Genomic DNA, 25454 nt, shown 5'->3' with positions numbered 1-25454 from the left:
TAATGCCATGATTATAAACTCTAGTTCTTCTAACTTAAGCTGAAAAAGGCAGTATATGATTCCCAAAGCACAGGGTAACTTTGGGCGTTGCTTATGATTTCATGGTTTGTTTCACAGCTGTTTTGCAGTTTGCCCCTAAGCAGCTAATGGCTCAAGTCACATTTCAGTGTGATTCCATGATGCTGCAGCACAGCCCATAACTCAGCTGTGACTTCAACTGGTCCCCCACGGGAATCTCCACCTACCTATAAATGTTACATATATATCTCTAATATTTGCAGCCATGAACATTACGTACATAAAATGGAACCTTTTTAAATACAATCTTAACATGCCAAAAATAGATTCTTTCATCAAGTTTTTGCCCTGCAATATCCATCTCTTGTTTACAATGTACATATATATTTATATTTTTATATATATAGGACCATGAAAATACCATATATAAATATTTACTTTAAATCCCTATATCTAAGTACATACAACAGCATCAGTGGAGCAGTTGCTAGGTACCAGAAAGTCCACGCATTCCAGATGCGGTTTCTTGGGGCTTTTTTTTAAGCTGTGGAGATGAATTGCTCGGTACGTTTAAGCAGGACAGCGTGGGCTATTTATACCATCTGCAGACCACTCACCCCCTGCCCGTCTATATCTGTGCACAGCACGTGCATTCCTTCTTACGGTATGTACTCTATTTAGTTTTACAGAGCAAATATTTTTGTAGCACAAGGGCAATATCTTACAGAGTGGAATGAAACCAACAGACAAAAGTAAACTCAACCAAAGTCTGCAGCGCCAAAAAAAAAAAAAGTCTAATTGCTCCATGGTGCTTATCATCGCCCTGCAAGTTAGAAACAATGGTCCCAGGCTTGTGAAAAATCAAGTGTTAGACTGGTACTTTTTGTCAGTGTTTTCACTGCCAGTACCAATGTGTAAGAGCCTTGGGTTCAGCTACTATATAGCCCTCCTCTCAAAAACGCTACAAAAATAAATCTTGGGCACAATCTCAAAAGAGGCTTCTCTTCTCTGTTTCATACAGTACAGCAGCCCACTTACCCAACGAGGCTGCTGATCACAGTACATGGCTGCCAGATCAAGGTTTTATGGACCACATGTTTGCCCACACATCCCTACCCTAAGAATTTTGTAAAAATTCTCTGTTCCTGCAGTCTTGCCCTGAACTAAAATAGGTTTCACAAACAGAAATTTGCCAGTCTATAGCAACCGGCTGTTAGCTATTTTCTGCTTTCAGATAATAAAGTGCTCTTGTTTTAATTAGTTACGAGTTACTGGGGAACTCAAAGGAGAAGGTACACTTTCTCTTGCTCCTCCCACTACTGCACTTCCTCAAGAGTTAAACATGAGATTCATCTAGATCAACGTCAGTCTCCCCAAGCTCCACGTGCGTGAAGCTGAAGTGAGTGGCCAGCAAGGGGTTCTCCATCCCATTGTCCTCGCTGATGTGAAGGACGGTGTCCCCGTGCTGCAGCAAGCTGGTGGTCTCGAGGCCAGCATAGTCCTCGGTGTCAGAGAGCTGTGCGGGTGGGGTGCTTTGCGCTGTTGTTGGCCGGGACTCCAAGCCCTCTTCTTTTTCCTTCTGCTCAGTAGAAAGTGCCTCGCTCTGCAATTGAGGAGAGCCAGTGGTCAGGTTCAGAGAAAGTGGGAGGGAGAGGGGGGGAAAAACCCAAGGGAACATCTGTAAAATACTTTCTCATTCGGAACTACTTTTTACCATAAAGGGCCAGGCATTTGCAGATTATAAATCCCTAAAATTCTGCCCTAACAGTGATATTTTTTTTGCTCATGAAACAAATTTGTAGCAATGATCAGAAAGGTTGTCTGATTTCAGTTGTTAACACTTCATCATTTCATTTTTTTAAGTATATTTTCAGGATGGGTGTTTTTCATTTGTTCATGGCAAAGGACATAACCCCCCAAAAGACACTCGATAGCTGGGGGTATAAAAGTGATCTCAATGTTACTGATGTTTTGAAGGGATGACTGATTGTCCCTGCACTGTCCTCAGTGGTGTCCAACAGAGAAAAACGTTGGACAAGCAATTTCTTTTGAAATGAATTTTTGCTAAAACAGTCCTGAGGTTTTGAAGGTGGCCTTCCTCAAGGACAAGTTTCTCAGAGAGCAAGCCGTAAAAACCTGTTGATGAAAACTTGCCTTGGTGAGCAGGTCCAGAAAGATGGCTATATAGGGTGGGAAGATGGAAGGGCAAGACGCAGGAAATATATTTGCAGATTAAGAATCATTGCATAGATCTAGAAGTGAATGGTTTACCAAAGCAGGGGGTTGGGCAAGCTCAGCCCAAAGAACAGACACACAAGAGTTTGCTGTCTTCGCTCACCCGCCAGCTTTCGTTATAGTGCTGTAACGCATCAGGCATTCCCCTAAAGATTTGCCCTGCAACTTTGATGAAGCAGCGGACAGACACACATGATAAAACCATGAATCATGTTACCTGGCCAGTAGTCTGGCTATGGAGATCAGCTACCACGATGGCAGGTGAGGAAGTCAGCACAGGTTTGCTGGGCGGTTCCTGCTTGCTGGTCGCCTGGGGGCTGCTGCGGCTGCAGCCCTGCTGCTGGGCTGCTGGAGCCGATGGGTCACCTGGGGAGGCTGTTGTTGCCTCAGGCTGGGCTTCAGTGAAAGTCACCGACCGCTTCTGCTCCGCTGAAGGGTACAAAACCCAGAAAATCGAGTATTAAAATGCTACAGTTTGCGATGGAAAACAACAAGAAAAGAAGAGAGAATCCCTGGAGTTTTTACAACTAAGACGGGAATCATGCTTCATTCCATCTTTACAAGCTGTCTAAGTAGAGTCTAGTCTAAAAGCCTTTCACCCTAGGCTTCCTCTAAAGCCACAGCAAGAGTCGGGGATCTCCTGAAGACTAGGCACCCTACCTACCTTTGTCATCTCTTGGTGAGATAAATGCCACCCATAACATCTTTTCATCCCAGAAGAATATACTGAATTGAATTCCCATGTGAGTTAAGACATTTCTGCCCTCAACTAAAAAAGGAAAACTGAGATGCAAATATATAAGACAGGTGCCAAAGGTTTTGCAGGAAATCTGAGAAAAGACAGAGGGCAGCTGGTTGCCCCCCATTCCTGCAGACTGAGTCCACTCTCTGGCAATAAAGAACAGCACAGGGCTGGACTAAAACTTAAGAGTAAAGCTGTTATCTCTGCTCCTGCTCTTAATTATTTTGGGCCAACTTTTATGTTCAAACATCTCCAGCAGTGCTGTTGCCCCAGCGCAGCCCTGGCTGAGTGGTTAGAAACCCAGAAAGTTCACAAGCAACCTTTGCTCTACCAGGTGTTTCCTCCAAAGTTAACTGCTCACTTCAGATAGCACAGAATACAGCCACCTGCTCTGCTTGGCAGTGCTGACTCCTGGCACGGACTAGAACAGTCCTGTATTCATTTCCATATGCAACCCTTAAAGCTCTGCACTGCTAAGCATACAAATAATGGGAAATTTCCTTCTTTCTACTACTCTCAGTAGCAGCTTCGAAATTTGCACATCTGGAGGTTTTGGACAAGGTATCCTGACTAGGGGACACCTGTCATTCAAATTCTCCACACCTCTAGGGAACACTATCATTCACTGTCCATGCCCAGTTTCATCTTGAAATCCTTTGGAGAAACCATCAAAGAGTTTTGAGGGAGTGATTTTCTGGTAGGATATCCACTTATGAGGAAAGAAGATAAAACTGCTGGGACTTCACTTTAATACAGGCTACCAACAGCATACTAACTTTTCCTTTAAGCTAAAAAACCAACACAGTATGTTCTACTTTCAGATATGAACTGCTGGTTCTGGAAATGCAGCGCTGCCCTACCGCTAGGTTTTGGTTTTGGCTGGATGCTCCGCCGTGTGGTTGAAAGTCGAGCTCCGTGACGGCTACGAGGTTCGGTTTGAGTTTTCTGACGCGACAGCAGTGGTCGTCGAAGCTAAACGTTGGAAGAAAGAGTTAGGCTGATATATGTTCACATATTACACAACTTATCTTCTGTAAGGAGAATAATAGATCATCATTGTCTGTTCCTCTAGGTGTCCATTCACTCTGCTTTTAGCGGATATATGTTCTAATGTTTCCATGGCTCAGACATCTCTTTCATATGAACTTCTGGGTTTTGTGCCTTTTCAGTTTCAATATTGAATGTAACACATTGCAGATTGTGTGACCATTGTTTGATTAAAAAAAAAAAAAAGCCTGCAGAGGAAAACATTGGGGAATTCAAAACAGAGTGCACCTCCTCTCCTAGGGATTTGTCAGGCTTCACAGTTGCAACTTGTGCTATGGCCCCTGCTAACTCAACCGACTGCTCTAGTATATCATAAATTAGGTAAAAGGGACATGTCACACCCACAAATCATTTCAAAGCAGACCCAAATGAGAAAAAACAAACCAATGCAAACAGAAGGAGAAAAGGTTTGTTCACTCCCCGTTTTCTCACCTGCCGCAGGCCTCTCTTCCGCCCCAGGGGTTGCTGCAGGAGAAGGTTCTGCTGTCCTGGCTCGCTCTGTACGCTTGCCACCCTGTTAGATGTTGACACCATTAGGCTAAGCACAGAAGCACCCTGTATAACTAGTAGGTGTCCTGGCAATTTTGACTAAAATAAATAAATAAATAAATAAATAAATAAACAAACCAACCACTAATGGCACAATCACTTCAAAGAGCAGTACTGTCTTTGAAGGATGGGGGGACATGTCTGTTGGGTTGTGGCTTCTGGGGCTTAGGAAAGGGTGGGAGGTGGAGTCATGGCATTCAGGACTTGGCCACGCACAGGTAGCATCCAAATATAAATAACTGTAGATTTCAGTTTTCAGTCATTGATTGATGCATCCCACTAAGCAACACTCACTTCTCTGCATCCTTTGCCACGTGGGCTTCATCAATAAAGGCAAGAATATCAGCTTCCTAGCTCAAAAGCCTTCTTTTTCAAGGACAATGTTGTAAAAGCTATTTTTTTTCCTCCCAAATAGACTCCACAGCCTCATCACAATTTTGTCATCTGTTTTGAATTTCAATTTAAGTCAACAAACAAAAAACAAACACAAAGTGACAAAGGATCCATTCACATAATGGATGCATGAGTTATGTGAACAAGGCCCCACACTCAACACTTGCAGCCTTAAGTCTTGTTGTGGCTAATAAACAAAAAAGACAAGTAAACATAGATTTTATGTATATATATATAAACAGCTTTTTAGTTTTTAATATCTTGGCACAAAATATCTGAAAATCTGCAGTAAAAGAATCTTTAGCAATAAAACATATTCAGCTGCATACCATCTCATTCTACCATTCAACTGACCATTTAATCTGCTTCACGTAAAAATACCACCCTCCCCTCATTTTTATCAAAAAGTACTCTATTCCTCCAAAAAGTTAAAAATTGGTCATTTAGCAGACAGCGGTCACAAAACATTTTAGCTGAATGAACTATGTCTGAGAGACATATGGTTACAATAGCAACTAACATTTAAGATGGACTTCTTTTAAATCAGGCAGCTGCTTATTTGGGACAGACTGGAATCCACTGAGCCACACGTCCTATTTAAGCAACTTCCAGTTATATCTGGTATGCATCGTTGAAGATTCAGTATTACAATCCATTTTGCCTTTGGCCCGCATTAATCTAAAGGAAAACAACATTCTTTTCTCTAGATGTTTTCCTTGGATCTTCCTGGAGGAGCTCAGTACCACCAACAGAGTGAAGGTTTATTGCCTGACCTTACAGGAGCGGAGGAAGAAGTGAAACCTAAGGACATGGTCAGACAAGGCATGGAAGATGTCTGTGGAGAGGCTTAAAAAGGTCTGTCTCCTGAACAGCTCATTCTCTGCTCTAGTAGAAGTTATTGCCCTTAGAAAGTTTGGTGGAACAGAACACGAGAGCTTCCTGGTCTGCTTCAGGTCGAAGTCTGGTTACCTGACCTGAAAGTCCTGTGCTGTCCTCCCTTATCAGTTTAAACTAAAGCCAGACTTTGCACTAAACCATATGCGTGTGTTTCTACCAGCTCTACTGGAGCGACAATGGGCAACTTCAAGGAGAGAGACATCTTAAGACCCTGAAGCTGTTTCTCTTCTGATTGTCTGACCACAGCCTAATAATCCTAGGCATGCCCTCGGCAATCTCACCACAGCTGCAGTGGTTTGGAAAAAAAAAAGGAAAAGCTGCTGCGAGCTCAAAGCCAGAACAAACAAGATATATTTGAGTCCTCTTCTCCCTCAGACAGCTCTTCCAAATGAGATCACCAGTCTCTGGAACATATTTTCCAGCTTTTACGTAGGGTATTGACATGATTTACATACAAAGCATCCTAAACATCATGCGAACACCCGCCTATGAATAAGCAGAGTCCTCAAAGGTACTTCCTGTTAGTAGGACTGTGTTCTTGACCCAGACAATGACTGCAGCACATATGACTGGTAGGTCCAGAAGCAACACATCATTCCTTATTAAAGCGAAGAGACTGCACTTAAATTAGTCTTTAGAGTTCTGATCCAGACTACCTGAAATTACAGCTTGTAGAGTTTTCTTAATCTTCTGTTTCTAGGATTACATAAAAACTTATTCATCTGAATTTTAAGAAGTTTTTAGAGTAGTTACCAGTATGTGAATTAAGTAGGAATTAGTTGGAGAAGGTCTTGAAAAAATCATTTTCTATTGGACTAGCTTTTGAGGATACTGTTACAATTTCTGATGAAGGAACAGTTAGTTCTATGAGTGAGGAGACATAGATGTCTGTAGCAGAAAGACTACAATTATATTCAGTACAGAACACTGGTTATAGTGGTGAAACAAACTCATTTCACATGCATCATGAAAACCCTTTGAAAAAGGCATTAGATAAAGGGAGTGCATGGGCCACACGAGGGCACAGAGGCTATACATGAGGAAAAAAATTATTCCCATGGAGTAATCTGTGCACTGAAGACAAACAACAGGTGAGCAAAAGAACGGCTGGACTTTGTGTCTTCCTGCTGGAGTCTGGGATTCTCAGCCTGGCTTATATCATAAGTGAAATGAGTTTAGAGAGCTGGTGGATGTTTATTTCCAGTACTGAATCATCATTACACAAATTGGTATAATTTGGGATGATCTTATGAGCTGAAATTGCAGATATCTTTTGCAGGCAAATGGTGGACCCGAGAGCAGCCGAGTTTTGCAGAGCTGCCTGCGCACAGCACAGTCCCGTCTTTTTGCTTTCTATCCCCAAATTTTGAAAAAGGGAAGGAAAAAGAGAGAGAATCGTAAAGACCACAAATTTCAGAGGAGTGACTGAATTTTCAGATATAACCTTTAACTTCGTGAAGGTTTGTGAGGGTTTCTTTTCACATCAAACAGCACTACTGATCTTGTTTCCATGAAAATTAGTGTGGCAGACAGACTTTTGGCTCTGTGTAGCCCTCCCTCCCTCCTTTTCTGTCTCTCCTTGTTTACCAGACCTGAGGAGGAGTATACTGTTTTTCTGGCAGCCCGTGGGACCCAATCAAGGAACACTGAATCAAATGCCATTTCAGCTGACAGTATGTCTCCCTCCTGGGGCAATGTGATCGATAAGAAGGGTTGTTCTGCAGTACATAGGCCAGATTTATGTGGGAATAACAAAACAGAAGTTCTTCCTGCCCAACGCAAAGATGCTCTGTCACTCTCTGAGTATCTGTCAGGGGTTTTATCTTCGCAATAATGTTACTCCCATTACATAGTTAGGGTAGAGACAGGTGAGCAAAAGATCAAACCAACCCAACTTCATGGAAGCATGTTGCCAGCACTACAAGAAACGACAGGCAGTGCAGTCACACAGTGGGGGCTAAAAGAAACTTTGTCAGGTTGGCAGTTATAATAAGTGATGCTCATGAATTACAAGAAACCATGCAGCCAAAAAAAAAGAAAAAAAAAAAAAAAGAAAGAACAAAGAGGAAAACCAAACAGAGACAAAGGAAGCAAGGAGTTTAAATGCCTATTAAAACGATGCACGTGCTTGCCACACCATTATGGTAGAACGTACACTCTCGATGTCATTGACTGACATCTGAATGAGAGGGTTAGTGGACAAAGGCCAGTGGAGAATGGGTTAAAATGCATATGAACTCCAGCTCTTGTGTTCCCAGACACATCCTAGCCCCGTTAGCGTTAGATCTGCTTGTCTTGCCTTGGCAATGTGAATTCACTCTGATTTTTCCCTATTAGGCACCATTAAGCTAAGATAGGCATAACAACAAACATTAAAGGGAAATGTGTTTGTGCAACAGATTTCCATTACAGTGACTTCTCATCCTTCTTCCTTTGTGATTTGGGAAAATATCCTCTCCTCTCAGATTATAACCACAACAAATCACAATGCTGGACACATATGCTCCTCAGCCCTGTACCCCATGCTATCTGTTTACTTCGGAGCACTTAAATGTTATCCCCTTCCTGTCTTCCCTGCTTTTCTACATGTCTGGCTCTAATTGCTATAGAATAAAGGAAAACAGACTTTATTCTTTTTTGTGTTTGTCACCATTTATTTAATTTATTTGAAACTCCTAACTTCCATCAGGGTCTAGTCTCCATATGATTTATTTCTTTATGTCAGTTATGACTAAACATCAGCTTTTGAATTCAGAAGGCAATCCTAAACAGTTGTTATCACTGTACTCCAGCTGAAATCAAAGTTATGTAAGAAGAACTCAAGCCTGCTTTATTCAAAACTAATGTTTCTGAACATCAAAACACATTAATTCTGTCCTATGATCCCCACAGCAGAATAAGCTCCTACAACATCTGCTTTATTACTTCTGTCCTTTAGAGGAGGAATCCAATTTGCACATTTAACAATGCAGTTGAAACATCTTTTCTTCCTCACAGACCTCTAACCTAGCCTTTTTATAAAAATTTGCTGTACTTCCCTGTCTTCATTCTTTCTAAGGCTTTGTAGCCCTGATGCACCTCCTTCAGATGTTAGTGCCCGCTCCTTGAAAAGAATAATAAACCTCAACAGAACTGACTCCCAAGTACATCTGTTAACCAAGGAAATCTCTGTACCACAGAGCAGGGTGGAGGATAGCGTCCTGGTCCCTAGCGAAAATTGGTGTGACAGAAATTAGTAGGAACCCACTGTACAGCTGATTACATTCGGGGCTCAAAATAAATTATTGCATTTGAACTCATCTGTTGACTTAGCTCTCTCATATTCCTCAGCCTCACCATCGTTATTAGGAGTGATTCCATCCTGCTAACAAGACCGAAACATTTCAGTTTCAACATTGATGTAACCTGGTAATGGGTCATTATGGCTTTAACTCGGGTACGGACCTTTGCCTTCATCATTCTCCTCAAATGTAGTAAGTTTTTAGCTCTACTTAAGGGATGGCACTTAACTTCTTTGGTTGAATGACTTCTGTTCTCTTCAGGCCCCAAAACATGCTCAGATGACCATGCAATCCATTTTGCTTTATCACAAAACCAGATAAGAATATTCCTGCCTCTGCCAACAGGCTGATGTCTTTTCCTAATGCCACTCCTACAGTAGCACCAATTAAAGACCAAACTGCCAAAGCAGGATTCACGCACACAAAGGACACCATGAATCATGGGATGATCTCAGTGGCACCACCAATGATAAACTCTCCATTTGTCAGCCAAGAAGAATGAACAAATGAACAAAGCAGCCTGTTGCCACCCCCAAAAGCCACTACTGACATCTAAAACCAAGCTAGCAAAACTGAAACCATTCACACAAATGCCTCTCAACATATTCACATCTTCAGCTGGTGTTGTAAAGTAATGAAATAGTGTGTTACCCTCTGTGTTGCCAACGTAAGGGTCTGTGTTCTTCTGGAAGGAAACAGAGATGCTCTTGGGACTAACGACAGCTTTCTGACCTCACGAGGATGGGTTGAGAGGTGTGAGCACAGCAGCAGGACAGTAAGGATGATTAACACGGCCAAGCTGGCCGTTAAAGGTGAAGACCTCCCTTCTAAGCTCACTCCTGACCCATTTGACCAGCATGGCTGTAACAGCATTTGCACGCAAACTCCCCTGTCCACAGGTGACGGGGAACAGCTGGACCTGAACTCCAGCACTGGTGGGGCAATTTTAAATATATATTAAGGGTGTTCACCTGCAAGATTTCTAAGTTGTCATTTGAGAGTTGGAGACACCGTAAAGCATCCACAGAGAACTATATTCCACAGGACTTATCATAATTAGTTTTATTAGTGAATGTTAAAGAACCCGGCTTGATATTGTTATTAAGTCTTTTGTGGTGACAGCATTGTGGGATGAATGGAAAAACAGATGTCTGTTTTATATAAGCCTCCAGACTAATGCTTATAACAGGCTACCGCTAATGCCTCGTGGCTAATCTTTCTCGTGCCTTTCAAGCAATTGCTAAACAAGGGGAAAACCTTGAGGCTAGCCAGCCAGCCCGCTATTTCACTTGCTACAGCTTTTTCTTTCCCCTTCCCCTTAGCCTCCTCAAAGTTATTGGCAATCAAAGCTGAAAACTGAAGGCGGGTTGCTACACCTTTGACTTGCAGGCCTGAATATCAATGAGCCACAAGAGACAGAGATGGAAAGAGCGACAAAAGGTGAGGGGAAGAGACAGAGGAGATTGGAAACGGCTTGTTTCCCAGCACACACACTGACAGACAGGTAGTGTTAACACTGTACCTAGAGAGGCTGCCCTCAGTGGCCAGGCTCGGGGAGTCATCGAGGACATTAGGTTCACTGCAGGAGGGGCAGGGAGATTAAGAATTTAGGGAAAGAAAATGCAAAAAGCATGCGATTGTCTCTGTTTTCAAGGGAAAAAAATATCAACGGAATAAAAAAAGTAAAAAAAGGACGGTAACATTAATTGGTCTCGCACGCTCAACAGCACATATATGACTCAGAGGAGCTGAAAGAACATCTGGTAACAGGAGCGGTCTTCAGAGGGAATTTACACTGCATGGAGACTTCTGCATCTCTGCTGTGAATCAGGGAGCTGAGAAGTTCAGTAGGATGTGTTTCCACACAAAATAAGGGCAGGGAACTGTTTTCAAAGCCATTTTCCTGCAGCATTTTCATTTATTTCAGTTCTATTTACTTCCAGCTTCATAGAAAGCTTTTTTCTTCCCCCTTCCCCGTGAGCCAGTTCTTCCTGAGGGAGGGCTAATCTGTCTCCCATGAGCTATAGACCACTCTCCTTCTGGTACAAATCTAAGGACTAACATCTGGAAAACAAGGTCTCGTAGTGCAATGAAACTGTAAGTAAACAGCTGGCGTGGATCCTGGCAAATGAGTACACAATCACATTGCTTTTCTACACTTCAGCCATTCAGGCAGGAGCAGCCTTCTCAGCCCATAGGAAAAACATGAAAGAAAGAAAGAAAGAAAGAAAGAAAGAAAGAAAGAAAGCAGTCTGCTGGGTTACCAGCAGGAAAGCAATAATAATATTACTTAACATTAATTAGTTTACATTTGTGAGGCAGTCTGAAAGCCCAGAGATCTTCCATAACTAAAAAGGGCACGATGTTGTGGACTATGATTATGCTTGCTGAGCATGTACTTTCCCTACACAGATGAAAAACGATTCTTCTTGTGTACCATGTACTTAAAAAAGTAGAGGGCAAAGCTCTGTTGTAATTAAAGTATTTTTTTCTCAGCATCACAATGACTTGGGATTGCACAAAGAAAACATTGCTATCGGTCAACTATGACTCTTATGAAGTTTATGCATTGAAGATGGTAGTGAAAGATTGGGGAAAATGCAGTCTTGCATATTAATTTTTCAAGAAACAAAGGGACTGAATCAATTGAGTTCAAAAGTCAAATGAGTTCCTGTAAGTCCTTTTGTGAAAACTCCCAGATAAAATCTGTGTAACTTCTGTCTTGGAAATCACTTCTCCTATCTCTGCTGGCGTGTGCCACAGCTGTTACTTTTCCTTCATGTATCAAGGTTATTTCTTTAATTCCAAGCAAGACTGGGGAGGGAACAATTTTGATTTTCCGAGGCCAGTCAAGAGATAATGTAGAATTAATCTTTAAAAGTTCAGAGGTAATAACATAAATTAATCTGTCCATTGTCAGATATCCTTGGATAACTATGTTGCAGACAAAAAAAACAATAAACATTGCCTACTTAAAAAAATCACATTTAAATGCAAAACTTCTCTCTGCATCTTCAAAAGATGTACATTTCCCAAATTCCAATCTCTTTCTCACTACTCCATGTTAACCAGGAATAAGGCATTCAAATTTATTTCTATCACAAGTATATTTCTGATTTTAAACAGTATTAAATCCCATCTTTGAACCTGACATCCAGTTTCCGTGATGAGCTAGTTACTGTTCGAGGAAGGACAAAGGCTGCATGGAAGAAAACGAAGTAAATCAAACAGGATGCCTCTGCCTCCTTTCCCAACTTCTCAGGATTCCTCCCCACTCCCTACACAGATCGTGTATGGTTCCCTGGTTCAATGCATAACCCCCAAATCATGTGTTTTCTTAGGTGTCCACGGTAGTAGCAGAGGAAAATAATAGTGCTGAGGGTTTCTAAAACTGTGTAAGAGGAAGGTTTCTACAGATGACAGCGTGTTCTTATGGACCTTACACAACACAGATAATCCTGGAGAATCATTATTTCCAACTCTGCTCCCTTGGTCCAACACTATTTCAGGATTAATAAATTTAGCATCACTATGCTGGCGCTGATTCTACTATCCCACGTCTCTGATGTACACATAATATACTGCCCCATTTCTGCTCTCATGAATATAATGGGAAAGGTGAAAAGCCCATGTTGTTACCTTTGGCTGGGTAACATGCCCACCTCAGCCTGAGGTGCAGACACGCTGGAGAGATGGCTGGAGAACCGCCTCCTCCCAATGGCACCCATAAGGTATGCTTCTTGTTCACTTACCACACTGGGCATGCTCAAGGAATCATCTAGAAAGAGAGAAAAAACAGGAAAGGAGAGGAAACAACCACCCCAAACCCCACCTACATATTTACAGTTGTCAAGAGTTAATAGGGTGCCAAAGGTGTACCCAGCATTTACTTACCAAGACCCCAAGCCTGCAAATCTGAATACTTCCACTAGATTTTACAGTCACAGTTCAGAAAGACATACGCATAAAACCCTGCGGGATGAGGAACCCAGCACACATGCGGCAGGGATTGATGTATGCTTTCAGCTTATATAGCTCTCAGGAATATGTGTTTGGGGAATTAAGCTTCCACTAGGGCTTAATCCCTGTAATTAATAAATTGTTTGTTAATATACAGTGTTTTCTGGCATAAAAGTTGTAACTGGACATTTTGCTGGGGTGAAATAAACTGCTGCTACAGTATAGCAAAGCACTGTTACAAAAGATAAGATACCTAACAGCAAAATGCAGAACTGACACCTTTTAACACCTTTTGGGACATGCATTTTAAAATGTCACCAAAAAAAAGGGGATAAATTGACTCAAATACATCTTACTGCAACTGAATTATGCAGACAGTTGGATTGTGATCAGGACTGCTTGAAATTTTACCGGTACTGTTTAAAATTATATAAAGTACCTGGAAAGAAATTACTCTGTTGTGTTTTTTACCATAACAACTTCTAATTACAAATAAACAGATAAAACAAAGGGGAAGTTTTGTGTCGTTTTCTCTTTTCTTTTTGACCTTTTCCGATTTTGATATACTGAAATATTTTATGGCAGCATTAAGCCAAGGCAGGGCTGAAGTAATACTGCCGCAAGCAAATAGGAAGATTGCACTCATCGTCCCACACAGTGGCTCATAATTAATCTGAGGCTGAAACCAGAGTTTGCCACAGCGAGTACCCGAGCAATGTATCAGCAGTGCAATACTGGAGGGATTGTGCAACGTTTAGTGATGAACCCAACTAAAATAAAGTTGGGCTGAGCCTGGAAAGTTTCAAGCTAACTGTTCTTTCCCAAAAGGCAATTCTGCCATAACTGCACAGGCCCTTCTTTTAAGCCTGTTTTTCCACCCCCTTTTTTAATGTCTTTGGCGAATAGTCAGCAGTCCTCAAATACAGAAGTGACGCGCCTGAGTTTCAGGCATTGAAGCGCCGAGGCCACCAACTGTTGCAGCACCAGAAGACAGTGTCCCCGCTAAAGCAGGGGGAAGCCCAAGCCTGATGACACTTGAGCAGAGTTTTCTACCCCGGTTTCAGCGATGGACAACTCAGAAGCAGATGGACAGCTCAAAAGCAGAGAGAAGGCAAAATTCCAAGAATAACATGAAACTCAGCTGAAATGACAAAGCAACATTCAGGTCATTGCAAATTACTCCCCAATAGATTCACCATCCCATTCCTTCGAAACCGGCACCAGGAAGCCTGGCAACCCCAGAACCTGCCAGCTGCCCAGAAGGGAGATCAAGCTTTTGTTGTCAGTAGGTTTAAGGCTTAATTTCCTCTTTGTTAATCGAGTGACACAAGGACACAGACATTCCACCCTGCAGAGAGCCACAGCTGGATCCCATGCAGCACAAAGACAACATATTCCACGTCAGAGCATCTGGACAAAAGTAATGAGCAGGAAGTACTAAGATCCTGCAGGAACAGGATCCCAACTACAGAGCCAGCCACAGCCCCTGCCTACTGTCATGATGAAGGTCAAAGAGAGGACTAATTGCCAAATGCCTTGTCAGCACTGTGAGGATTGCATGTCAGCCCAGGTCTCGCACACTAAAGATCTGCCTGCGCCCTCCCTTTTTCCTACCCAGAGCTCCGGGGGGAATGTAACAACCCAAGCTTTAACACCAGGAACTGTGCAGCAACCGCAGCAGTTCCATAGCCTCGTGCCCCTACGAGCCTTTTATTCACACAAGGACAGGGACAACTGTCTTCCCCTCCCAGCCGTCCTCTGAGACATCAGGAAAACTTCTTAATTGTTGGGGGCTTAGCTCAAATCAGTTGCCACGTACTTTCTTCATCCTCCTCATCTGTGCGGCTCAGCGTGTCCTGCGAGGCCTGCTGGGACGGCTCGCTGTCCTGCTCCCAGACCGTGCCAGTGCCCGTGTTGGAGCGGGACATGGTGGCCAGGCTCAGGCGGTAAGCGGAGGTGGAGGTGCCCACGGTGCTGACAGATGTCTTCCCTTGGTAAGCTGCACAAGAATGGGAAAACCAAACCCAAGTCAGCGATGGCACTGGAAGTCAACAACCAGCCAAGCATTCCTGTCTCGTCAGGCACCTGATTCTGCCTGGACTAGTGGTGCAGGGGTTGGCAGAGGTGATAAAAGAAACACATCTGCCCTGGCTCACCTCATCTCTCCAAAATCTCTGTCTGTTTTTCTTATGCAGTCTGATTTTCTCCCTCAACCTTAGTGCCATATTTTCAAGATCAGCTTCAACATTTAGGAACAAGGCAACTTATTACCGAGGGAAAAAAGGCTGGGGTATTTTCTTTTGAATTTGTTTTCCTTTCATAAGAACAAAGCACATAAAATCTTTTGCTGTGTGTAAGCAGTGGCTGCCATCTCGTGGCAACAAGGGTGACTGTTGGAGGAGAAGTGTCCCCTCATGCAAGAGAGAATTCAGTGCACCACGAGCTTGGGGACTCTGGTCTGGACCTCGCTGGTAACAGTAGAGAAAATCAAAAAGAGACCAAGAGGACAAAGGAGGAGACAGATCTGCTGCTGACAAACAGACCAACATTTCTACACGAGCAGCTTCAGATTCAGAGAGGTGTAGGTAGGGGCTTGCTCTGTTGTGTGTTGGGGCTGCCCAAACCAGCTGTGAGAGCGAGAGGCGGCTGCTGGGAAATGGGACACAGACTTAGGAGGGAAAAAATGGGCAGACCAAGGTGCATTTCACAACTAACCTGGACTTCTGTTGGCTGTCCAGTGGCAAGGCTGGGCTAGGCATAGGGCCTGATTCAGGAGCAGGCTGTCGGGGTATGGGTGGATTACCCCGTCCCGCTCCTAGACGGTGGGTAGGTCTGCCTCACAAGTTAATGTACGGGTGAGCCAGCTGGCCAGATTGGGCTGATGGCCCTTAGCGCTCCCCTCTCCTCCTTACCAGACCCACTGTGCACTGCCTCCTTCAGGATCTTCAGCTCGTTATTGAATTCAGCAATGAGGGAGCTCTTGCAGAGCGGGCGCGGTATGAACCGTCTCTCCAGCTGGTCGGCAATGTGCTGTCGGGCAGTCAGCTCCTCGTGGTTCTCAGCTGGTTGGGCCAGCAGCTGCAAAATTGGGGAACGTTAGCAGTGCAGGAAATGATGCCCAGGAACTGGAACTGGTCTCCAGACTAGCATGAGCCTGCAGCCAGCAGACTGTCCTCTTTGTAGGCACGAAGTTTTGACTTCAGCTACGAGGTTTCCACCTGTCTTTCAGGGACGACCTTATATTTGACTGAACAGACATCAAAACGTCACTTATATTGGTACATGGGGATGGGGGCTTCCTTATGCTAAGCTCTGCCCTCAGGCTTGAGACAGCTCCTTCCTCCAAGATGATTTAGTCTGTCCAAGTGGTGAGATACAGTAGGCTAAATAAGGTGGAGTACCATGTGCTAGTCAACCTGGTAGGCAGGGAAGAGCTGGGATTAGCTGAAGCCCTGGCTGCCTCGGCCTAGCAGCTGTCCATCCACAAAAGCTCTGTCAGAACCTTCACCCAAAAAATGTAAACTGGAATGGTCCTTCCTGACTGTTAGCTGTACTGCGCAGCTCTGTGTGGAAGAGAGACTTCTGGAAGATTTCTGCCAACCCTCTCCTAGGTTCAGAGCATCCACAGTACTTCCAAGTGCTTTGAGTGTCTTTGTTGCAAAACTAAGTCCACATGCAAACCCTCTCGGTCAAGCCTGATAGTGCTTTCCCATCCAGGGGAACTAAGACTAGCTATATTCCATGGCTTTGTGGATGAGAGCTCCTGTATGATGGACATACCCTTTAGCGTTGTCTAGGAAAAAACCTTGTGATTTAGTTTCAAAGGGTTCACAGGCCTACTAACTTCTGAAAAGTCACTCCCTATATAAACACCCAGTTCTTCCAGGAGTGCCGTTTCTCTGTTCTCAGCGGGGCAATAAAGGATATCTTGCCCTCAGTGAGTGATCTAGCAGGAGCCAAAGCAACTGTTACCTTGCACTGGATGAAGGGTCGAAGGAGCACAAAGATAGGGATCCGCGTTCGTACGATAAAGTCGAGGAAATCCCACAGGGCCAGCCCTCCCACCTTCCGCAGTGCCATCTCTTTGACTTGCAGGCTCAGCCAGTACCACTGGCTGTCCAGTTGGCGTTCAAAGCAAACAAGGATCACCTTCAGGGCTACAGGGGAACACACACCAGCAAACGGCAGTCAGAGAGGTTATCAGTGTCCCTTGCAAGCATTGAGGGAGGCATGGGGGTAGGGGGGGGGGCACAGAGGGCACAAGCCTACACATGCACGTGCACATGCATACCCACACACCTAAGAGTCACAACTGTCTCTTCTATCAGTCTCCAAGTGCTGCAGGGAAGGAGGGCAACCTTCTTATAAAGGCCTCAGGATCAGGACTGCGAGTCATATTTCCAAAGAAATTTTCCTATTTCACACCTAAATTACTCTGTATTTTCTTGCTCAAACTTCCCCTCTCCCTCCCTGCAGAGTTCTTTTGTCTTCCTGGAATTCAGATATTTTGAAAGTAGCTCAGGGGGGGAATCTGGCTGATCAGACAACCTCAAAAATCTTGATCAAACATATCCACACAAAGAGTCACCCTGTGAGCACAATAACCTCCAGGTTATTTATGGTGTAATGAAAAGAACCTTTCTAGCAGTGCAGCTGCATGAGTCACAGCCAAACTGTAATCTAAACAAAAATACAATCCAGTATGCCAAGGGCCATAATTCACAAGAGCATTGTTTTACAAATGGGGATGAACAGCAATGAGGTTCAAAACAATGCCTTATATTAAAGTGGGCTGTGGCCAACAGTTAGCTCACAGGAGGGACAGGGAATCTCCCCCTTTCCATGCTCCCGTGGTCTGGAACAAACAGGGAGGCCTGGGGAAAGGTTGACTACTCCATCGTTCTTGATGGGATGGCCAAGACATTTCAGCCGTCACACATTTGTATCCAAGCTTGTTGGGATGGGAGGTGGGGGCTAAATCAGTGGTGAATTGCCATTTTTTTCACCAGTGTTACCCCATACCTCAGATATAGCTTAACAAAGATCTGAATATAAGTCTTTGTGTAAATGCCGTTACAAAATCAGAAACAGAGAAGCTGTTTGAAGGAGTGAAAGCCTTGAGACAAAACTCTCCCCATATAGCCCTGATGATCTGCATCGCTCCTTCCTCTCCAGTTTGGTTATTTTTCCTTTCCTTTCACCTGTGTGAGAAAATATAGTGCTACCCTTGCAGCAGCATACAGTGAGCAGAGCGAATACCAGTCAGTAAGGACCGTGTGTGTACAGGGCCAGCAGGCCGACAGACTGCGTCACGTTGCACCCTAGCTAGCCAAGGGCCAGTGACGCTGTGATATTAGGGGTTGATAGGCAGTCTGACTTTCCTTTTGTGGGTTCACTGCTATATCCCGGCAGTGTGAAAACTGAATGACTTCTACCTGTGCTGCAATCTCCGCCAGCTGCAGTGCAGACACCGCTCATGTTGCAATACATTCCAGAGACACTCCTGATTTCATGCTCTGGCCTGGCCCCTTTGTTCAGGACAAGACCTAAAGCAGCTCTAAAGAGCTCAATTAACTCCTGCCGGAGATGGCTTTCTTTGGTGCTATCTACAGTCTCCAACGCTCCATTTTATCTCTGTTTCTTCTCAGTGGTCAGCAGAAGCCATCACTCACCCAGGTAGGCAGCCTGGCTGGTGGACTCTGCAAGCCCTTCCCGCCGCAGATCCTTCCCCGCATCCCCTGGGGTGGAGCAATGGGCAGGAGAGCTCTCCAGCATAAAATTCTTGCTGCGGGAAGTGCTGATGATACGAGGTGGCAGGAGGATATTGATAACAGTCTGGAGCAGCAGCAGGACCTCAGGCTGCTCCAGCCAGGGGCTGTCTGAGATGCATTGGGAGGGGAGAGAGAGAGAAAGATCAGGCTACATTCCATCAAAGACATCCAAAAGATCCAGACCCTGTTCAGTTCCAAAATGGGGTGCAATCTCAAATGTCCCCTAAGCCAAAACTCTGTCCCCCACACCTTGTTATGCTGCTTCTCCTCCTGCAAGCAAAGGCAAAGTTTATTTTAGCACCAACACAAACACACACGAACACAGAGCTACACAGCACACAGAAATGTTCCGTTCAGTGGCCTCATAATCTCATTTCCTTTTGACATTCCCCTCTCCCTTTACTCTTTGCTTTCGTTTAGGGATTTACCAGTGATCCACCCTCTGTAGAAGAAAGCAAGGAGCAGGACTTGTGCCAGACAAGTGGCATGGATTGGGCAGACTGTGATCCACAGGGGCACACAATTTCTCTGACCTCTGCTCCCCTCTGTGGCTTCTGCTACAGCAGATTTGTCTTGCCCTGCACTGCAGTTTCAAAAGAAGGAGCACATCTGTGTAAGACCTGACTCAAGAACCATGGCACAGCTGAAACAAAGAGAAGAAACAACAACAACGTCTCCCTGTGGGGCTCTTTTCAGTCTCAGACTCAAAGGGCACTTAGCTGACACACTGCCGGTGACAGAAAACCAAATTAAAAGATAAAAATAAAAAATCAACAGAGAGCAGGGAAAGTGCAAACATCGGTTGTCAGAAAAGGGGGAGAAAAATTCTTTTTGTTAAATTAGTCAGACCTTTGCTTCCAGATCCTACTGTGAGCACAAATGGAATCAGTAGGTTTAAAAGCATTCCTTCCCTTCTTTCCTGATTGGTGAATGGGGAGACGACATGGCTTAAGGGGAAATCTTCTTTCAAAGCCTGTGCAGTAATAATAAGAAAGGATTAAACGATTTCATCAGCAGATCACGCACACAAGTTACTGCAGGGAATGACGATCCCCTGGGCATCCTGTTTACACAGTACAACACCAGCATTGATGCCCTGATTGAATTAGAAGCCCTGAGACCACTTAGTCGGGAGTAAAAGGAATTCACAGAGTAACATAGGTGTCACCTGCTCTTGTCATAGCCAAGAGGTAAGAAGCCCAGATTCCTAACTCGTAGATATCATTAACAAAATCAGATGTATCCCACAGGAGTCAGCTGAACTTTAGTCCTAAACTCTGCACTTCCGTGGATGGCATCAGGGTCTGACCCAGACTACGGGGAAAAAAAAAATGAACAGAGGAAATTGCACAAATGAAATGATCTAAATATTCTGCTGTCTGAACATGAAGGTTATTCCCAAACACATTTTTTGTTCTGCCTTACTTTGTGCTGCCCTATTATCCTTCCTAACGCAAAGAATGAACTCCTGAAAAATAAACAAAATGCACATTTACTTCTTTACGGGTAGTCAAGCCTAAATTGAAAGGTCTTTCATCTTTAGAGGAGGTAATACAAATGACTGCCAGTAGAACTCTGCTCATTTACAACTTCCCAGTTGCTACAGACTTAGCTGTGAAATGCAACTGAACCTTGCGACCCCCCAAGCTTGCAGATCTGGGCTGAGAAATGCCAGGAGAAGATGTTTTCTGATGGGGTGTGAAATACTTCTGTTTCATAACCTGCTGGAAGTATTAGGAATATGACTTCTCATGTTTTTTTCTGACATGTTTGGTTTTCATTACATTTAAAGCCCATGAAGAGAATGAGTGAACAGGGAGCAGAGGACAATAAAAGTAAAAACTCCCAATTAAAAAAAAAAAAAAGATTAATTTGGTATCTGGTTTTAAAAAAGAGAAAAGATTTCAGAGAAGGTGAAGGTGGTCTTTTTTTGTTGTTTTAGATTAAAGAACCATTACCTCAGAGCTGGAAGAAATCTGTCCTCTTTCTGTGTCAGTTAGTACCACAAAGTCCTTTTGTGCCTCATGCTCTGAGGGACAGCACTGTGTTTTGGTCCCTATAAGCCCTCCTTCCCAAGCTGCCCCACTGCTCAGAAATACCCGCTGAAGTATTCAACTGGGTGTGCCAATGCATATTTAAAAATGCAAGTTGGAGCTAGATTAGGAAAATTGTCCTATCATTGGTCACCATTCTGTCTGATTTCATGCCAATGGGGAGGGAAAGGGACACAGGGGCAGAAAGACTGTGACAGTTAGGGTACTGCTATGAGAAAGGAATAGTGATGAATTCTCCAATAAGTCCAGGATGGGCTTTTTTTATTCTAGACAACAAGGATGCTATTGACTCAGCAGCTGAAAAGCCAAGTTGCCCTGCTTTTTTGAGCTGGCACACTGTGGACCAGCTCAGATAAGAGCAGAAGAGCACAGACTCCACTCTCAGTTACACACGTGGTCCCACTGGAAAAGAGGTAGGGTTGCATGGACGTGACCCAGGCTGGGGCCCATCTCCCTGTGGCAGGAGACATGATAACTCCTTAGATCCTGCAGAGAATCCTAACGTGCTTGTCAGAGCCTAAAACAGCATCTATCAGCTGAACTCCCTGGACTTCAATGGCAGTGTTAAGCTGATGGATGCTTGCTGTGGACTTGGCCCCAACAGGTGAGTTTTGAGCTCAGTTCAAGCCTTCAAAAAGAAGGGAGAATTTACATGTTGCTTCTCTTTCATTTTTGGTGTATGTTCCACAGTTTTTGCCCAGCTTTTGCAGAGAGAAAACAGAGCACCGATGAGTTGGTGTCTCAACCAGAAGCTATAACAGGCCTGGCCACAGGCCAGGGCAGACACACCTGTATCTGCAATGCTACAAGCCGGACAACAGCTGTGCTGAAGGGCAGAGGTGGCGAGAGATAAGGGCTGAGATGAAGAAGGGGTAATCCGTCAGCCACACTGGAGGGTCCTACCACTCCCATCACCTGCAATACAAACAGAGCACATCACCACAGCTGGCTACTTGCAGTTGCATCCATGCCATATCCTCCAATGTCAGTGAAATGGGGGGGCTTTCCACCGAGCACTGAGTTGGGGTGGCTCTAGGAGAACCAGCCCCCTCAGTGGTCCTTGTAGGAGCTGGGGCCAGTGAGGAGAGAAGGAGTTCTAGCAGGGAAAGGGAGGGGAGAAGAGGGAACCAGCAAGGATGGGAGGAGTGCACAGGTAACCTGGTACATTTATAAATGTACCCAGTAGCTGCCCTGAATGACCAGCACTGGACTGGTGGAACAGTTAGAGTTGGAGGATATGTCATGGAACGACTGTAACAAATAAAAATATGTCATCAAAGCAAAAAGTCTGCATTGAAACTGGACATCTTTTCCCTTCTCTTGCTGTTCTACTTGAAAAATAATGTCCTAAGTCTGACCCAAGCCGGGTTTTGTACAATGTTCAGATTCCTCTCAAACACAGTCTGTTCTGAGGAACTCCAAGTACGACTCATCTCACCCGACCCCAGATATCTGAAGCAGAGTCACCTGCCTGTGATCAGGTTGCCCGGAACTTCTTGAAATATCAGCACAAGAAAATAGCACTTCTGGGGAAGAGTTATTTGAACCATTTTGGATAAGTCCCTCAGGAAGAATTAAATCACAGGCCTGCATATGCCTGTTTCTCTCCATGACTAGACACATCTAGATGACAAGAACAGGGAGAAGCTACCTGGCAGACACCTATGCTTAGGGGAGATGAATGAACTCTCTTTTTCAAAATCCAGCCTGGGGAGAACGGCAGTAACCAGTTTTCTGCCAGAAAACCAAAGGACAATTTAGAAGGAGGAGAGGCAGAGCCCTTTCTTTATATCACCATGGATTATCATTTAGACATTTCCCCGCCTTCCTGTCTGATCTCTTTTTGGGCTTCATGACGCAACTGGTCTACACATGATACAGCATGCAGTCAGGGGTGCTCCCGCAGCTCACAGTGGCCATAGTTCTGACAGCTAAAGGTAAAATACTCTTAATGGTAAGAGTACATCTTTTCCTGGTAGGTCTCCCTGATGTTCCCAGCCAGCTGAATGCAAGCATGATGACTGCACTTCAGCACTGCGGAGCTTTCTGCTATTTTTAGAGCACTGGCTAATTCTTAATGCAGGCCCTTTGGAGAGCTTGCTGGTGTGACTCACTCTGCCATGACTGCTTGCCCAACTTCAAGTCCATTTTCAACTTGTATTTGACCTAACTCTGTAGCAACTTCCCCGTGTAGCAACCCTAAGTAGTCTGCAGGCCCAGATTTGTGGTCCCTCCAAGCAGCTACTTCTGCTTGAACAAGGGAGGAGTCTTATAGACTCTGACAGGTTGGAGCATCCCTGTCCTTGCAGTGATGACTGCTGTATGGACTTGAAGGACAGGAAACTGGCAAAAATTGATATTACATTTTAAGTGATGATCATTGTTTTTAAAGCTCCTCAGAGCACTGGCGAACCCTGGGAGGTTTTCTGTTACTGCTAGAAAAAGTTACAACATTTACGTTCTAAGAAGGAAATGTTATAAAACCCAATAACAATAAAAATGCTAGCACGGCCTTTCCCCCTTTATTTTTTTCCACATGGAATGTAAGCATGCATGTTTGTCCAAATGGCTGGAGTCACACCGCTATCAAATTGAGGGTTTTCTCCCAGTGTAAGAGCTGCAGAAACACTACAATCTGTCACTGAGTGACCAGACAGGCTCAGTCTATATCGTCTCTCTCTTGTAACACACTTAGGAGCATAAATTCTACTAGGAGTGGGATCTGAACATTGTACAGTGCAAACCTGTACAAGATCAAGCCAGGGACATTGCAAACAGTGGAGTGAATCCACCCATGTAAAACCCTTCTAACTAGCCAACACCTGATGGCCTCTGACAGAGCCATCAAGGTTCTTCCCCACTGGAGACGGTAGGTATCCCCAGTGCCACCCTCTCCCCGTCTCTACCAGGTGTGTGCAGTCTCCACCACCCCACTCTCCAACTTGCAGCCCTCAACTCTCAGCTCAATCTGGCAAAGGTGGATCTTCAAAGTGGTGCGTGGGAAGCAACGGAAATAAATCGCTTGACCACCGCTACTGGTCACTGTATCTCCCCATGCACCACTTCAAAAATGAACCTTGCTATCTCTAGTGTCACTTGCGAAGTCCCCTTGCGAGGGGTAAGGGGGACAGGTAAAATGACAGGAATGGGAATGAACTGTCATCTTCAGTCCAGAGAAGTCAACAGCAGGGGGGGGGTTAGCAAAGGTTCACGGGGTTGCCGCTCGGCTACTCACCAGATTGACACACACATTGATCAGAGACCTAAGGTGAGGCAGGAAGGATATGATTGGCTGCCTCTGAAGTGTCAAACAAACCCCTTCAATCAAATTGCTGGCAGGCTCCCACTCAACCTGGCGCCTGCAATACAACAGTAGGTGCCGTTAGCCGCGGGCCTCCTGCCCCCCACCAGACGCTCGCAAACACGGCGACCGACACACACTGACGCCCACAGAGGAAATGTTTCAGACAGCGACGACGTCCAAGATGAGCACGAAGTGCGCAACAGAGAAAAGGTTTTACCCACGCAGCTCAGAGAAGCACAGAGCCACAGAGCACACTGGGCATTTGAGAGAGACGAGAAACGTAGCAGAGGGGTTTGCGCCAGCGACACAAACCCCCTCGCAACAGCAGTGGTGGATGAGCTGTGTTTCACTCCCTGACGCTTCCCTCCGACAGACGGTGAAGGAAAGGGAGCCACCAGACACCTGTCTCAGGTGTGCCTGTGTGAGGGAAAAGGTTTGCTGTGCCATGCTCCCAACCAAGAGCAACTCCTCCATCTCTTGTAGCTTGTGGATGTACTCATGGAAGGGAACAAACCCCACCAGCTGTGAGTGCCCCCTGTAAGCCAAGTCTAGTCTGATCTGCCAGATTAACTCCCAGACAGAGCCTGCTCTAAATTTAAACTGGCTCAGCAGTACAATCTTTACCTTCCTCAACCTGTGCAGCAGGGCCGATTCATTCCCTACCAGCACCAAAGTCTTCATTCCAGCATCATTTCTTCCCTGACATTTTGCTTTTTTCACCAAAACAGCTTTTAGCTCTCATGGCAGATGCTGAATAGAGTCCTTCCTAATCATAAGCAGACACAGCATAGGTAACATCAAAGTGGTTCACACCCTTCATCTCAGGGCCTGACTCTTTGGAGCAAGTGTAGTTCTCAAGCCAACACCTGACCGTGCACTTATTGGGACAAAAAGACAAGGCTTGAGTAACTTGTTAGCTCAAGAATAAACAATACCCTTGTCAAGTTCCTCAGTGGACTTCTTAGAGATACACAGGGCATCAAGTGTTCACTATGTAAGTTCTTATGCAGACCAACATATATCTTATCTTTCACCATCCGCGGTTCCTAAATCTCCAGAATAGTAGTTTGTTCTCGTACTTGTTGTTACATATATACTACTACCATCGGACACTGGTTTTGGAGCAGGGTGCCCACAGGAGGCAGAATGATTCTGATGTGAGTACCCCAGTGGATGACTCCTGGGGTCTGGCACCCAGCCCCA

The 25454-nt window shown here is 44.7% G+C and overlaps 1 protein-coding gene across 3 annotated transcripts in view; it reads right to left on the bottom strand.

Annotated features, from left to right (window-relative positions):
- Positions 1-1354: 1354 nt before the first annotated feature.
- Positions 1355-25454, bottom strand: part of UNC80 (unc-80 homolog, NALCN channel complex subunit) — a gene marked incomplete at both ends in the record, with an annotated part of 134769 nt that continues 110669 nt past the window's right edge. For 2 of the 3 annotated variants that reach the window (XM_082483916.1, XM_082483915.1), the window contains 13 exons: positions 1355-1621; positions 2471-2682; positions 3856-3967; positions 4475-4556; positions 10685-10741; positions 12802-12940; positions 14942-15121; positions 16035-16200; positions 17095-17279; positions 18795-19001; positions 19743-19866; positions 21737-21862; positions 24183-24306. In XM_082483916.1, the coding sequence (XP_082340042.1) occupies positions 1355-1621; positions 2471-2682; positions 3856-3967; positions 4475-4556; positions 10685-10741; positions 12802-12940; positions 14942-15121; positions 16035-16200; positions 17095-17279; positions 18795-19001; positions 19743-19866; positions 21737-21862; positions 24183-24306 (1981 nt within the window). The remainder of the gene's footprint in view (positions 1622-2470; positions 2683-3855; positions 3968-4474; positions 4557-10684; positions 10742-12801; positions 12941-14941; positions 15122-16034; positions 16201-17094; positions 17280-18794; positions 19002-19742; positions 19867-21736; positions 21863-24182; positions 24307-25454) is intronic. The other variant, XM_082483917.1, reaches the window with a different exon arrangement.

The sequence above is a fragment of the Vanellus vanellus genome, assembly GCF_965231255.1.
Source record: "Vanellus vanellus genome assembly, chromosome: 5".
Classification (NCBI taxonomy): Eukaryota; Metazoa; Chordata; class Aves; order Charadriiformes; family Charadriidae; genus Vanellus; species Vanellus vanellus.
Note: the sequence above shows the minus strand (reverse complement) of the source record. Positions and strands in the feature narration are given on the sequence as shown.